This window comes from Rhinatrema bivittatum, chromosome 16 (assembly GCF_901001135.1).
Source record: "Rhinatrema bivittatum chromosome 16, aRhiBiv1.1, whole genome shotgun sequence".
NCBI classification, from domain to species: Eukaryota; Metazoa; Chordata; class Amphibia; order Gymnophiona; family Rhinatrematidae; genus Rhinatrema; species Rhinatrema bivittatum.
The window spans coordinates 50,480,874-50,498,369 of NC_042630.1; the positions used below are offsets into that span (position 1 = coordinate 50,480,874).

Here is a 17,496-nt window from a genome sequence, read left to right on the forward strand (position 1 = left end):
TCTACTCCTCCAGGTGTGTCCACTCTGCTGAACATCTGTACTGCAAAGGGAGCTTCATATTAACCTGCAGGATCACACGCAAATAAATGTTTGCTAATCCTTTATGTAAATGAAATATAATAGATGGACATCCCATACTCCCAACCTGATCTCTTGTCTTATTTGTGGATCGATAGCTGCCATTGTATTAATCTTAGTAGTCCCCATGTTCACTTTCTAATTGCTCATATTTTCATTTTACTCTTAAATATGGTGTCAGTTTTATCCAGAAATGCTTGTTTTTCCTTAAAATAATTTTAGTACTTAGAATTAGAGATGAGCTTCGTTTTTTTCTACCGGGTTGTTTTTTCAGTCGGACGCTTTGGGGTAAATTTCATTTTTCCTCGGTTAGTTTTTTGGAAAAACGAACAAAAACTAAACGGGGAAAAATGAAATGGGCCCAAAAAATGACGCGGGAAAACAAAGCTAAAAAAACCCACCCCAAGTATTAAAATTCACTTTAATACATTAAATACAACCCCCACCCCCCACCATCCCGATCCCTCCCCAAGACTTACTAACATCCCAGGAGGTCCAGCGGGGACCTGCGACGGATTTCTCCCTCCGTACTGTCGGGCTCTCTGGCCTGCCTCGATCAAAATAGCGCCGATAGCTTTTGACCTACTATGTCATAGGGGCTACCGGTGCCATTGGTCAGCCCCTGTCACATGGCCATCGGCACTATTTCAAAATACCATCACAACACTCCGAAGATAGCTCTAGCCTAGTATATTATTTTGACAGTGAGACCTCATATATTATGGCGGGCTATTAATTCGTTTGCCCTTGAACGCCAATATCTATAATGTGCGGTGATATAATTGTGGCTTCACCGTAACAAAATGTTATAATCATCGGTCTCTCTGCCAATTGTTAATGGTAAGTCCTCGTGTCAAAAGTACACAAGATTATAAAGGGCAGTAGAAAAGGTGAACACTTATCGTGGCACAATGTGCAGATGTGCAGCAGGATTAAAGCTCTGGCGATGGCCCGACACGGCTCGTGTTTCTGGAAACCTTCTTCAGGGGCCGCCGTATGCCAGTACTGTAATATAATACAACTAGATTAAGACTAGAAAGAAGAGATTTTTAACACAACCTGCTATACGGCGGCCCCTGAAGAAGGTTTCCAGAAACACGAGCCGTGTCGGGCCATCGCCAGAGCTTTAATCCTGCTGCACATCTGCACATTGTGCCACGATAAGTGTTCACCTTTTCTACTGCCCTTTATAATCTTGTGTACTTTTGACACGAGGACTTACCATTAACAATTGGCAGAGAGACCGATGATTATAACATTTTGTTACGGTGAAGCCACAATTATATCACCGCACATTATAGATATTGGCGTTCAAGGGCAAACGAATTAATAGCCCGCCATAATATATGAGGTCTCACTGTCAAAATAATATACTAGGCTAGAGCTATCTTCGGAGTGTTGTGATGGTATTTTGAAATAGTGCGTTAGAAGAATCCATCAGAATTTTGACAGTTGTAATTTCAACATGGCCATCGGCGCCATCTTGTGCTCCTACCATGTGACAGGGGCTGACCAATGGCACCTGTAGCCTGGTGATATAGTAAGGGCAAAGGCTATTGGCACCATTGTGATTACTGGCAGCCGACGGTCCGAGTGCAGGAGGTCGCTCTCGGACCCCCGCTGGACCACCAGGGACTTTTGGCAAGGATTGGGAGACCCTCCTGACCCCCACAAGACTTGCCAAAAGTCCAGCGGGGGTCCGGGAGTGACTTCCTGCACTCGGACCGTCGGCTGCCAGTAATTAAAATGGCGCCAATAGCCTTTGCCCATAATATGTCACAGGGGCTACCGGTGCCATTGGTCATCCCCTGTCACATGGTAGGAGCACAAGATGGTGCAGATGGCCATGTGACAGGGGCTGACCAATGGCACCGGTAGCCCCTGCGACATAGTAGGTCAAAGGCTATCGGCGCCATTTTGATCGAGGCGGCCCAAACAGCCCGACAGCATGGAGGGAGAATTCCCTCGCAGGTCCCCGCTGGACCACCAGAAATGTTAGTAAGTCTTGGGGAGGGATAGTGAATTTTAATGCTTGGGGTGGTTTTTTATTTAAAAAAATAAAATGTGCCCCTCCCCCCGTACAAACCCAAAAACTAATTTTCCTTGTAAATTGGGGAAAATCAGTTTTGGGGTTTGGGGTCCCCGACCCACGACGAATTGGGTAATTTCGTTGAAATTGCCTAATTCGTGATAAACGAACCACATCTCTACTTAGAATTAATTTTCAAAACATTTTCCCAAACACATAGAATAGGATAAGATTTTAATAACATAAGAATTTGTCTGAGCAGTCTCCTCCCAATGCAATAAATGGTCAATGCCCAGCCAGTGAGTTTAATGTGACACCTGTTGAGGTGCAGATCAGTGACTTTTTTTTTCTGGCCACACATTGCAGCATCTGTAATGATCAATGATATCTGTACAAAACATATGTCATATCTAATTTATTCTTATATCCACAGGACAAGAAAAAAGGAACAAATGGACATTGAAAACATGACATTGGTGGCAGAATTTATAATTCTGGGACTTTCTGATAATCCCCAGCTGCAGGTTCCTCTCTACCTGGTCTTCCTAATCATCTACATTACCACCCTTCTAGGGAACCTTGTGATTATCACAGTGATCTATGCTGACTCCCGCCTGCACACTCCAATGTACTTCTTTCTCTGTAGCCTGTCACTCACAGATATCTGCTGCACCTCCACTGTCATCCCAAAACTGCTGGAGATCTTCCTCTCAGGGAATAAGACCATTTCCTATGCTGGGTGCATGGCACAGCTGTATTTTTTCCTAGGTTTCAATGGCATTGAGGTGTTCCTTCTCACTGCTATGGCTTATGATCGCTATGCTGCAGTCTGCCACCCCTTACACTATTCAATCATCATGAATCAGAGAGCCTGTGTCTCGCTGACAGCTGCTTCCTGGATCATTGGCTTTCTACCTGCTGAGACAATCACAGCTTCTGTCACCCGCCTTTCATTCTGTGGCTCTAACAAGGTCAATCATTTCTTCTGTGAGCTCATGCCACTGTTAAAGCTTTCCTGTACTGACACGGCTGGCCCTGAAACTGTATTGTTTGTTGAAGCTGCATTGATATCGGTGCCTGCCTTCCTTGTGACTCTTATATCCTACACCTACATCATCTCAGCTATCCTGAGGATCCGCTCTGTGGAGGGGAAGCAGAAAGCCTTCTCCACCTGCTCCTCCCACTTCACCGTCATCTCCATATATTATCTGTCATTCTTTTCCATTTACATGAGCTCCAGCTCAACATATTCCCAGGAGCAGGGTAAAATTCTGTCTGTGGTCTACACAGCAGTCACCCCCATGCTGAACCCCATCATTTACAGTCTGAGGAACAAGGAGGTGAAAGATGCATTGAGGAAAGTCATAGGGAAGCTGCTTATGAGGCCCCATGATGTATAGAGCAATCATAGCAGGTTATTAGAAGGAGGAGACTCCAGTTTCTAGAAAGGCTCAAGATGATGCTCCCTTTAAAGTTTCTGGTTCAATCCCTGGGTTGGGTCTTCTACTCTCAAGTCAGCCAGTGCTGCGTATTAGCAGAAGCAGCATTCACAGCCCCATGGGGGTGGGGATGGAGGGGGGGGTGCACAGAAAGTTGTGGTCATTGCTCAAGGCCGGTTTTAGGGACCAAGATTTTTGAGTTCCAGAAGGATCCCTGCTGCATTGCTCTGGCTGAGATTGCAATGACCAGACTAAAGACATTGGGCTTGGTGGAGAAAGGGGAATAATAAAATAGGAGAAAAATTGCATCTTAGTTGTGAATGAAGGCTCCTGGTGCCAGATCCAACCCTGGTTCTGATTGGGCCCAAAAAGGAAAACAGAAAAGAACGCTCCAGTGCAACTCAGCAAAACTCTTAGACAGCTGACTCAAGAAAAGATTCACAGATATATAAACCCTCCCAATCAGAGAGGGATATTTCCTTCATCCAAAAATAATGCCACCGAGAACCCTGTGGAATGTCAAATCTCAATTTTGGGATCAGTAAAATTTATTCCTCTTGGTATTCTCAGGCCTCTACCCACTCCATTATAGCATCAGTATTGTCAATACTACAGCACTGTGACATCATCACTGTGAGAGACAGCCTAACGACATCATCACTGTGAAATACAGACTAACAAGACATCATCGTTGTGACACACAGCCCCAAGTGGCATCACTTCTGTGAGATACAGACTAACATAACTCACTGCTGATAGATACAGTCCCATGTGATATCACAAGTAAGGGATACAGCTCAACATGACATAATTCCTGTGAGTTATAACCAATATTCCCATTGCATGGAAGACCACTAACTCCTTTTTTCCCATTAGTTGTGCCCAGCCCTTCTGCACTTTGAACTGTACTGGGCCACAATTCCCTTAAAGGATTTTGCAAGACCCACAAAATGGCTGGAGCGCACCCAGTAAGGAGAAAGATGTAAGTGGTCTTTCGTGTACCTAACAGGGGACATTAATTTCAACACAATTTTATATTTCTCTTGTGAGTAACAACCACATGTGACATCACACATAAATTAGCCTATTGTGACATCATTCGTGTCACTGCATTGTGACATCACTCCTTTGACTTAAAGCTCAGGGCACATTCTTAAGAGTCATTAACTATACAGAAAATATGACTCCAAAAGTCAAGCTGTTTCTGTGTGGAGCCAATCCATCAGGCTTGGGGTACCTTAAAATATCTCCTGTCTGCACATCTCATAAAATGATTCACTACTTCCATCAGTGGGAGCACTGAGAGGAGAGGATCACCTTGCTAGTGGCTGAAAGGAATCAGTAAGTTTTTTCTTGGAACATTTTCTTTTTTAAAAGTACTGGGGCGAAGTTAACTATTTATGAATATTATTTAGTGTGTTTGTGTGTTTATGCTTTTAATAGTCAGTAAGGCAGCGAATAAACAGAAGTTAGACTGTATTTTTAAATAGTAAGGCAGCTAGTAAGCAGTAGATAGTGTGTTTATTTTTAATAAGTCTGTAAGGCAGCTAGTAAGCACAAGTTAGAGTGTTTGTATATATTAAAAACAAACAAACAAAACAACAAAAGTAGCCAGAAGCTAGAAATAAGCTAGGAGCAGTGTATACCTAAGTAAAAAGGTTGAAACGTTCAGTTCAGTTACTCACCTTGGAAAGGTGTTGAGGTAGTGTGATTTGGTTTGAATAGGTACCAACATTTTAAATCAGTAAGTCTTGTGGGGTCGGTTGGGCAAGTCTTGGGGGGTCGGGAGGGTGGAGGGGTACAATTAATTAAATTTGAAGGGTAGAGTGGGTTTGAGTTTTTTGGTTTTTTATTTTACAACCCCCCTTGCTTGGGAACAAGGCGGGGCCCACAGACTCAGGCTTCCTTGTCTGGTTCATGCGGCAGGCAGTGGTGGAAACATGCTACCGGCTCAGGTATCCAGAAAAGTTATCATGTTGTTTAAAATAAAAGCTGTGGCATATTATACCAAAGATGGAGTATGTGTAGGTATGGACAAAGAAAATTGAAGGGACAACAGACAGAGGAGTAAGTGGCAGCTGCGAGCATTAATCTAACGGTCCAACCGATTCCCTCACAAGTTTCTTGCTTTGGACGTATATTTTTAAAGTTTTTATTAATATTTTTTGCCTCTACAGCCAACTTCATTTCAAATTCTCTCTTTGCCTGTCTTATCAATGTTTCACAGTTAACTTGACAATGCTTATGCTATTTTCTTCAGATGGAACATTTTTCCAATTTTTGAAGGATTTTTTTGGCTAAAATAGCCTCTTTCACCTCACCTTTTAACCATGCCAGTAATCATTTTGTCTTCCTTCCACCCTTCTTAATGTGTGGAATACATATAGACTGCACCTCTAGGATTGTATTTTTAAACAATGTCCATGCCTGTTCAACATTTTTAACCTTTGCAGCTGCACCTTTCAATTCTGTTCTAACTATTTTCCTCATTTTATCAACTTTTCCCTTTTGAAAATTTAGTGTTAGAGCTGTAGATTTACTCATTGTCCCCCATTGCCCCACCACTGTTTCCTCTCTCACCAAATCCTGTGTTCCACTAAGAATTAAACCTAAAATAGCTCCCTCTCTCATTAGTTCCTGAACCAATTGCTCCATGAAGCAGTCATTTATTACATCCAGGAACGTTATCTCTAGCAAGTCCTGATGTTACATTTACCCAGTCATTATTGAGATAATTGGAATCTCCCATAATTATTGCACTGCCAAATTGGTTAGCTTCCCTGATTTCACATAGAGTTTCATCATCTGTCTGATTATTTCGTCCAGGTGGACAGTATTATACTCCTATCACTATACTCTTACACAACACACATGGGATTTCTACCCATAAAGATTCTACTGAGCATTTAGTCTCTTGTATGATCTTTATCCTATTGGACTCTAAACCCTCCCAGACATAAAGTGCCACACCCCCACCATGTTGATCCTCCCTATCACTGTGATATATTTTGTACCCTGATATAGTACTGTCCCATTGGTTTTCCTCCTTCCACCAGGTCTCTGTGATGCCAATTATGTCAATCTCATCATTTACTGCTATACACTCTAATTCTCCCATCTTACTTCTTAGACAGCTAGCATTGGCATACAGACATTTCAAAGTGTATTTTTTGTTTGTATTAACAACCTGCTTTTCAGTTGTTAGGGATAATTTGGAAATCTTTAGCTCAGGTGACTTTTTACATATAGGCACATGGACTACATTTGCTTTTATTGGAACCCCTCTGTTGGGATGCCCTGTTTCATTAGTAGGGAAGGACCCAAAAAACACAAAGGAAGGCGATCTATAAAAGCCGTCAGGATGAACAAAGGAATAGATGCCAATAGTCTTAAAAAATATTCCTTTATTGAAGTGGAGACACAAGGTGGCCCGACTCTGGCCGAGTTTTGCCATATCAAGACGGCTGCCTCAGGGGCTTACGTGCATTCTCTTCAGTTCACAAATTAAACAATTTGTGTATGGAGGGTCATATATACCATTATATGACCAGCAAAAGTTATATATCTTATGGACGCCTTCATGGAACTTTGACAGTCAATGTGAGACGTATGAACAGAACAGTGGTCTCTTGTGAAGATCGGATGGCCTTTGGAGTGAGGAAACTCACTCCAAGATGGGATTTGGGCAATGATCTCTCAACCTAACTTGATGTTAGATCATTGCCCAAATCCCATCTTGGAGTGAGTTTCCTCACTCCAAAGGCCATCCGATCTTCACAAGAGACCACTGTTCTGTTCATACGTCTCACATTGACTGTCAAAGTGGCCCCTAACCCCCTACACTAACACTTAACCCTCGCCCTGAGTTACTAGGTGGGCCTACCAGAGGGATACAAATACCTATCTTGGGCGCAGACATTATGGCTAGGTTCTCTCTCTCTCTCTCTTTCTCTCTCTCTCTCTTGTTGAATGCAGGAAATACAACAGTCTGGCACTTATTAGCTCTTCACATAGGTAATTAGCATAAAAAATACCACTATTGCATGCAATACTTACTGCATTTTGATAAATCCAGGCCTGAATTTGATACATCTGGGGTTATGAAAGACTGGTTTTACTCATTTCTTTCAAAGAGAAGTTTTCAGGTAACTATTTGGTATGGGAACTTAAAATGGGGGTTTCACAGGGATCTTCCCTGTCTGCTATCCTATTTAATATTTATATTGCATCGTTATGCCAGGTACTGGGAAAACTGGGGCTAGAATATCAGTTGTTTGCAGATGATATCCAATTTTGGTTCCCAATTTAGGATTTCCTGAAGGATGCATTTAAAATGTTAGCATCATATTTGTCAATAATAAATATATGGTTAAATCAAAATCAGTTAACATTGAACACCAGTAAGACCGGAATTATATTGTTGGCAAAATAGTGTTTGCATGATGCCAGCGTATTGAAGATGTCATTTGAAGGAACTGATCTTGTACTATCATCAGTTGTATGTACCTTGGGAGTCCAGCTAGACTGCAAATTAGCTATGAAAGATCACATGCATAAGCTGGTGAAAATCGGGTACTTAAAATTGCGTATATTGCGTTGATTAAAGCCATATTTGGGTTTTGATGATTTTAGGTTAGTTATACAAATGATGGTACTTAATATAATGTTAACTATTGTAACTCACTTCTTCTAAGGTTACCAAAAAACATGATTAAATCAGTACAGTTGTTACAAAGTTCCATGGCCAGTGTACTTTGTGGAGTGAGGAGGTATGAACATTAGGGGTGTGCATTCGGATTGACCGCATTAGTAAAACGCAACTCATATTTTTTTTTTACTTAAAAAATTGATTCGACATAAACGATCGGATTTCCCACATATCGAACATAGATATGTTCGATATGTGGGAAATCGCGATTGTTGAGCCAAAATAAAAATATAAACCCCCTCACCCTCCTTAATCCCCCCCCCCCCCCGACTTACCACAACTCCCTGGTGATGGAGCGAGGAGTGAGGACGCCATTTCTGCAATCCTTGGCGAGAAGCATGTGACGTCAGCGGCACGTCGAGTGACGCCGGCGTCACGTGATTCCCGGCTCGTTCGCGCCGGACGGCTCGTTCGGCCCAAAAAGAACTTTTGGCCAGCTTGGGGGGGCCTCCTGACCCCCCCAAGCTGGCCAAAAGTTCTTTTTGGGCCGAACGAGCCATCCGGCGTGAACGAGCCGGGAATCACGTGGCGCCGCGTCACTCAGACGCGACGTCACGTGATTCCCGGCAAGTTCGCGCCGGACGGCTCGTTCGGCGCGAACAAGCCGGGAATCACGTGACGCCGACGTCACGTGATTCCCGGCAAGTTCGCGCCGGACGGCTCGTTCGGCCCAAAAAGTTCTTTTTGGGCCGAACGAGCCGTCCGGCGCGAACGAGCCGGGAATCACGTGACGCCGCGTCACTCGACGTGCCACCGACGTCACATGCTTCTCGCCAAGGATTGCAGAAATGACGTCCTCACTCCTCGCTCGATCACCAGGGAGTTGTGGTAAGTCTGGGGGGGGGATTAAGGAGGGTGAGGGGGTTTAATTTTTTTTTTTTGCACATATGTACATATACCCAACTCATTGGATTTTTTTTATGTCCATATTGGCCGCAAGTGGGACCCCCTTTCGGACATAAAAAATATGAACATAAAATTTTGCTCTGCACATCCCTAATGAACATATCATGCCTGTACTTAAGGACCTTCATTGATTGCCAGTATCTATTAGGATCTGTTTTAAAGTGTTAGTAGCAATACATAAGATACTCTATAAATTGGACAATAGATGGTTGAGATCCAGATTACAGTGGTATCTGCCATAAAGGGAACTATGGTCTGTGAACAAAGGTCTTTTAGTGACTGCCTCAGTGATGGAAGCTAGCTTGACCATGGTGCATAAACAATTACAGTGGCAGGACCAGTAACCTGGAATTCAATGCTGGAGGAGTTACAGCTAATGAGAGAACATAAGCTATTTAGGAAAACATTAAAAACTTGGCTTTCTAAGGAGGCTTATAATGATATCTAAAACTAAAGAGACAGGGCTGAAGAGTTAAACAGTAAGGGGACTTAGAGAGGAAGTTCAAGACTCACTTATTCCTGTTTTATATTATTTTGTATTGTTATTGTATTTTATTTATTTTAAAATTGTATTTATGTAAAATTTGTAAACCACCTAGATTGACAAAATGTGGTATAGAAAAAAGAGAAAATTAATAAATAAAATAAACTTAAAAGTGGCCCTGAAAAAAATCAACAATTTTGATTAAGAAGCATTTTTGAAAGGTGCCTGTTTGACATTTGGAATCTAGTCAATGTCTAAGACTAAGACTTTTCTCCTTTCAGAACTGGCATTGCACAAATCCTTCTTAGAGAAAAATCCTAATATAAGGCACATGAAATATTTTATTTTTGACAATTTAGAAAAGAGAAATTGCTAATAAACACATTTTCTGGAAAGGCTGCCTGGTCTTGATTCAAGGTTTGTCATGATAGCATAGGTTCCTGGCCCAGGCTCAAGCCATATCCTTCCCTCATCCCCTTCTCCATCCACTTTAGTTCTAATACTGTTGGTGAAAAGAAGATATATTGTGAGGAGGGAGAGTTGTGAGGGAGGGAAGGATGGAAAGTCCTGGTCCATGTGCACCTTTGAGCCATGCAGTTAGATCTTAGCTGCTGGTAGGTTTGGGAATACAAAGGAACATGGAAGTAGGAGATTTAGAATGGGGCCTACAAAGAAAGTAGGATGAGTCTTGCTTGGACTCCTTATCAGATGATGGCTGGCCAGCATGGGAAATGCGAAGATCATCCTACCTCTTCCCTTGGTTGGTCTGTAGCTTTCTGGTCATTTCCATTAAAAAATAACATGCACAATTTTGAAAATGAAAAAGTATGTGCATTGCTTATTCCTCAACCTAACACTGTCATGTGAACAACTCCACTATAATGCAGGTAAAACTATGTGGGTAGTGGAACTATATTAGGATTTTTGCCACATTCAGGGTAAGAACATAAGAACATAAGAAATTGCCATGCTGGGTCAGACCAAGGGTCCATCAAGCCCAGCATCCTGTTTCCAACAGAGGCCAAAACCAGGCCACAAGAACCTGGCAACTCCCAAACACTAAGAAGATCCCATGTTACTGATGCAATTAATAGAAGTGGCTATTCCCTAAGTAAATTTGATTAATAGCCATTGATGGACTTCTCCTCCAAGAACTTATCCAAACCTTTTTGAACCCAACTACACTAACTGCACTAACCACATCCTCTGGCAACAAATTCCAGAGCTTTATTGTGTGTTGAGTGAAAAAGAATTTTCTCCGATTAGTCTTAAAATGTGCTACTTGCTAACTTCATGGAGTGCCCCCTAGTCCATTATTCGAAAGTGTAAATAACTGATTCACATCTACTCGTTCAAGACCTCTCAATTTTTAGACAGCTGAATTCTGCAAGCAAAATCTTTCCTCCCACAGAAATCACTTGGGAATATTTAATAATGTTTAATAATGTTAGTATGTACTATGACCACCAAAACAGCTTAAAAAATCACCCTCTATAGTGCACCTTCAAAGGCAAAAATGAGGGGGAAATATTCTTAAAATGCTGAGCTAGTGTTTCTGGTGTAGTAAATGCTTGAGTTAGAACCACTCTTTATTTAAGCTATAACCCAGTGAGTTAACCAAGTTAATTGGATTGTCATAAACTTTGTTGTAAGTAGACACTCAAAAATGTTTGTGTTTTTCTATTTTTTGTTTTTTAAATGCAATTAAAAATGTCTCTCTTAAATAAACTAAGAACTTCTTGGCCCATATTTATTGAACATATCAGATTAAGTGCCCTCTTGAAACTGCTCCAGAGTTGAAAACAACAGTATCTTATGAGTTATAACGGCACCACAGTGCTCACAGAGCCTGGTTGGCAGTACATTGTTGGTGTTCAAAATAGCCAGACACTGACAGTGTTTTGACGTTCTGTCTGCTTCAGGGGCTCAAGGTGGCAGCCATCGTGAACAGCACGGTCAGCAGCTATAATCGATTAACTTGGTGCACTCACTGGATTATAGCTTAAATAAAGAATGGTTATAACCCAAGCATTTACTGCACCAGACACATTATCTCACTCTATCTCAGCATTTAAGAATATTTCCCCCTCATTTTTGTCTTTTGAGGAATATTTATTAATGCACAAAAAACAAATATTTTCAGAGGAAAGAGTTTAAGAACATAAGAACATGCCATGCTAGGTCAGACCAAGGGTCCATCAAGCCCAGCATCCTGTTTCCAACAGTGGCCAATCCAGGCCATAAGAACCTGGCAAGTACCCAAAAACTAAGTCTATTCCATGTTACTGTTGCTAGTAATAGCAGTGGCTATTTTCTAAGTCAACTTAATTAATAGCAGGTAATGGACTTCTCCTCCAAGAACTTATCCAATCCTTTTTTAAACACAGCTATACTAACTGAACTAACCACATCCTCTGGCAACAAATTCTAGAGTTTAATTGTGCGTTGAGTGAAAAAGAACTTTCTCCGATTAGTTTTAAATGTGCCACATGCTAACTTCATGGAGTGCCCCCTAGTCTTTCTACTATCTGAAAGAGTAAATAACCGATTCACAACTACCCATTCTAGACCTCTCATGATCTTAAACACCACTATCATATCCCCCCTCAGCTGACTCTTCTCCAAGCTGAAAAGTCCTAACCTCTTTAGTCTTTCCTCATAGGGGAGCTGTTCCATTCCCCTTATCATTTTGGTAGCCCTTCTCTGTACCTTCTCCATCACAATTATATCTTTGTTGAGATGCGGCGACCAGAATTGTACACAGTATTCAAGGTGCAGTCTCACCATGGAGCGATACAGAGGCATTATGACATTTTCAGTTGTATTCATCATTCCCTTTCTAATAATTCATTCTAGAACAAATGATTATGGTGAGAGACTCCAAGGCAGTAGAGTGTAGAACAACATCATGAAATACCTCTTTCTTAGATGGAGGAATCATGAAATTGTTATGTTCAGGCTTGTAAACCCTTGGGCCGACGGGAGGATGGTATACCTTGGAGAAAGATCCATAGGTTTTCCTGTCGGGTGGCGAGGAAGGAACCAAAGATGTGACCAGTGAACCCTCGGCACTGTAGACAGGCGCGACTATGGAAGTGGATGAAGAGTCGTGACGTCGAGGAGCAGGGGTGTGTCTTCACCACTGGAGGTCCGCGGTCCCCCCAGGAGGAGCCTGTAGGGACCCAAACCCCTGGGACTTAGGTGGACCTTTGAGAGGTCAAGGAGCAATCGTACGGTGCAAGGGCTGACTGGAGCTTCACCCCTGGAAGCCCGCGGTCCCCCCCGGAGGAGCCCGTAGGGACCCGGAACGCTGGGACTTAGGTGGGCCCTTGGAGATGATAGTCAGGAGGAGGTCCAAGTTCAAGTGCCAGAGGGTCGCCGCTTACCAGTCCGAGGTCACACACCAAAGGATCACCACTTGCCAGTCTGAAGTCAATACCAGGAATCACCGCTAGCCGATCCGGTCAAAACCAGGAATCACCGCTAGCCGATCCGAAGTCAATTCCAGGAATCCAAGACAAACTGGAACAAGGAATCAAGGTGGTGGAACTCACCGAAGCAAGCAGACTCACAGGAGACATTGCCAAGTCAAGGAATGGTCAGAGGAAGTTTTCTTTTATACTTCCTCTGGCCCTGTGGATAGGAATCAGCTGAAGGCAATTAAAGGGACGAGGTCCCTTTAAATCTAGTGAAGAGGCGTGGCCTCAAGCCTAAGGATGGCAGCAGCCATCTTGGATCCAGGCCGCGGAGGAGAGCAGCAGTGGCCACGAGGGAGGAGCAGGGAGGGCTCCAATCCCGGCGGCCAGCCTGAAGGACCACACCGACGTGCGGGGGTGCCGAGCTCGGCGCAGGGCAGTTGGCCCCGACGCTGCCGCTGGCCTAGTCGGAAGAAGAGGTAGGGGGCGCGCCCGTGGATGGCCGCGGGCACGGAACACAACAGAAATGGCACTTTCAGATACTACCTTTGATCAATTTGCTTTTCCCCATGAAAATAATTTTCCTTTGCTTTCAAGACAAGAGTTCCTTTAAAATACTTTCTTGAAGGATCTTAGGTAAAGCTTTTTGAAAGTATAACTGTGTGATATCACCTTGATCCACCAGTTTATGTGGTTGCACATATTCTCAAGGAACTTCAGTGGATTAACCAGATAAATAATACACCAGTAGAAAATAAGAAATAAATGGGTATGAAGCGGTGATGGACAATAGAGCTTGTATTTTCTTTGTAGAAAGTCAACTACAGTGTTCCATCTTTATCAAATGCTTAGTTCTTCCCACGTATACTTTGTTCATGGGCAGATGATAACATATAACACTTATAAAGTCCACTTGGTAATATTCATCATTATATAAGTACTTATCCAGGTGATGCATCCCGCCATGTTTCTCTATTAATCATCAATGTACAAAACAAACAGTCACCACATGGGGAGTGACCTTTTACATAGGATGCATTTTCATTTCAGTCACATCAGACAAAACTGATTTTACCAATAAATTTGATTGCTTCCTCGAGTGTATGCAATTAAGTGTAGAGTGTGGGATACTGAATATAATTAAACATGCCAGTGCTTATAAATCAGTGAAGCTACCTTGGCTCCAAATATTTTAATGTCTGTAAGTTTCTTCTAAGTTTCTTTCAATCTCACTTTCTCTATGGCTCCTTTTTCTGGCAGTTCATCTTGACTTGGCATCGCAATACAGATGATGTTTTTTTAATTTGGTCTGGCTCTATTATCCAATTTTTCCTCTTCTTTGATTGGTTAAATTCTTGCGACCCTAACTTATGGTTTAGGATCTTTGTCTCTTCATGTTCCTTGATATTACTCTCTCAATCATTACTGGTTACTTCCCTCTTTAGGAAATCCTCTGATAGAAATCCTCTGCTCCACTTTAATAGCCACCACCACATTCCCTTAGACATAACATTCCTACAGGCCAATTCCTGTGACTATCACCTGTGTTCCTCCCAAGAAGAGTTTGTTATTCAGGCCCGTGTGATGGCCAAAAACACGGGCCTGAATAACACGTCTATCCTATTTGTGTCATTAAAAAGGCCTTTAAACATGCTTACTTTGTGAACCATGACCTTCTTTTTCTACCCTGGACTGTATTTTCATAGCTACATAAGTTGGTTTATGTGGAAAATCTGCCTTCACAACAACAAAACTGAAGGGATGTGCTTCGGGTTTTTCGTGTCAGGCTTCGTCTTGCCCCCCCCCCCCCATGGGAATTTCATTTTTTCCCCAGTTCTGGGTTGTTTTTTTGGGGGGGGCCCGATTTTCGGGTTAGCGTGTGCTAAATCCTGATACTGCGCACTAATGTGGCAGAGTTAGTATGCACTATCGGGGAGTTAACGCAAACCCAAACCTTTCCAAGTTAGGCAAGTTCCTTGAAATTGCCTAATTCGGGAAAAATGATTGCACATCCCTACAAAACAGTGCAAACATCTACTGGTACTTGGTCTCTGTGGCAAGATTCAGAGGGAAAGCAAGACTTGTGACCTTGACCCCCACAGTGAACATTTGAAACTTGCCCCCTTAAAAGTACACAGACAATCAGATTATTTCATGGCTTGATTATCCTGGATTTCTTACACAAGTGAGTAATCACAATGTGAGTTAGGATTCATGTAAGTCTAAAGATACAGAAAAGAAAAGCATGGGTCTGTGTGCCTGGAGATCAGATCCCAGAGGTGCATATAAACCTACTTAAACACTCCTAGACATTCATTCCAGAGACGCAGCATTCACTGGAATCAAGACATGGTTCTTTAAACAGGCATACCCCAACTCTTCTCAATCCTAGTCAATGACCTCCCCTGAACCACCACAGCTCCGCCCGGCCCACAATCCTTCTCATTGACCTCCTCCATACCACCCTAGCACCCTTCCTGCCCCATCCCCTCCTCTGCCCCTTCCCTCACCCTCATCCCCTGCAAAGTTGACTCTCCCTGCCTTTTTCCCCTCACCCTTTCCAGCGCCTTGTAGTCTCCCCCCACCTCGCCCTTTCACCCCCTATCAACTTTTCCTCGAAAGTACCCCTGCTTTAAAGTACCCTTTTTTCCCCTTGCCCCACCTTCTTCCCCCGCTCTATTCCCCCACCCCTTCCGCCCTTTTCCCTCCTCACTCCCTCCCTCCCTGCCCCCCTGCCTTCAATTGTACAGTAGTGCACATACTTTCTTTATATTGTTCATAAGTTCATATGCTAAGTTCATAAGTGCACACGCCCCCCTAAGTTCATTGGCATATCTAATTTTAATATGGATAATCAAAATCCATTTCGTTCTACCAAGTTGTATTTCTGCTCGTTGACTCTCTATCTTTGCACTGTTGTATATTATCTAGTTAGCCTTCTCTCATTGTTCATTGTAATTTCCTTTCTCAGTTACCTGTAAACTGACATGATGTGTCCTACGAATGCCGGTATATAAAAAGCGTTAAATAAATAAATAAATAAAATAATGGCATCGGGCTTTACTTTACTATAGGATCTGCTCAATTCTTTTTTTCAATATCATGCTTCCTCTGATACAAAATGTAAAAAGTGCTTATACCAAAAGCAGGGTTTTCATGTGAATGAATACTTTCTTGACTAGTTAATCACTGGGTCCAGATACAAATGTGTTCATTCTAGATTTATAAAACAAATTCAGCTTTTCTGTAATGTCTTTGGGGGTAGAAGCTCAAAAGTTGATCCCATTACCTCAATAAACCTGAGAATCGGGTCACTTTTAGAGTGGCGGGATCTGAAGTATAATTTAGGAGGAATCACAATTGATCTGGTGTTCCCTCAACAGAGCACTAGCAACTTAAACATACGGAGAGAGGGAGGAATATATCTCGGTGGTTATGCAGTGATATCTCTTGTCATATAAAAGGTCATGACATTTAAAGAGAAACCATCTCCAGACTTCTATTTGAAATCAGTGTTTACATAGTAACAAAGTAAATGACATCAGAAAAAATGGTAGATCAAGTCTGCCCAGAAAGTTGCATATGGTAGTAATAGTAATTGCCATGCAGGTTACCCCTATGCTGTTATTTTATTTTAAGTAGATGGTAAACTTAAAAATTAAACATTTTATTGCTTGGTTTTAATTTCTTATACATTCTATCAATTCATTGATGCCACAGAGAACAAAGGAGAAATTACTCTCAAACTAAGGGCCTCATTTTCCAATATCGCATTGGTAACGCATTAGGGGGCGTTACCAATGCAAATGAGGCTTCTTTCGTGCAGTGGACACTCTACCTGGGCAACAACAAGCTAGGTGGAGAGAATGTAGCCCAAATCTCCTCTTGGAGTGAGTTTCCTCACTCCGACGGCCAGCAAATCTTCACTAGAGACCACTGTTCTTTCCGTAGGTCTCATGTGGAATGCGAAAGTGGCCCCCAACCCCCGACGCTCATACCTAATTCCCACCCCGAGTTAGTAGGTGGCCCTCCCATAGGGGTTAAAATACCTGTCTAGGGCATAGGCACTATAGTAAGGTGCTCTCTCTCTCTCTCTCTCTCTCTCTCTCTCTCTCTCTCTCTCTCTCTCTCTCTCTCTCTCTCTCTCTCTCTCTCTCTCTCTCTCTCTCTCTCTCTCTCTCTCTCTCCATGATAAACTGGTTTCTGCTTTGCATATGCTCTGCCCCCTGAATACCAAATTACTAATTTGCATTTGCAAATTGTGTTAACAGCTGTTAACGTGAATTTATTGCAGGCGGTAAACTGCTTGGAAAATGAGGGCCTAAGAAGTCCAGTGATTTCAGGAACATTTTGAGAGTTGCCTCAATCACAAGCTCATGTAAATTCAAGTTTTTTGCTGCGTGGAATCTTTGACCTGTAGTACTGATGCTATAAAG

General features: G+C 42.5%; 1 protein-coding gene across 1 annotated transcript; it reads left to right on the forward strand.

Moving 5' to 3' along the window:
• Positions 1-2,559: 2,559 nt before the first annotated feature.
• Positions 2,560-3,507, forward strand: LOC115077652 (olfactory receptor 5B21-like). The gene has a single exon (XM_029579947.1). It carries the CDS (start codon positions 2,560-2,562, stop codon positions 3,505-3,507), a length of 948 nt encoding a protein of 315 aa, XP_029435807.1.
• The last annotated feature ends 13,989 nt before the right edge of the window (positions 3,508-17,496 follow it).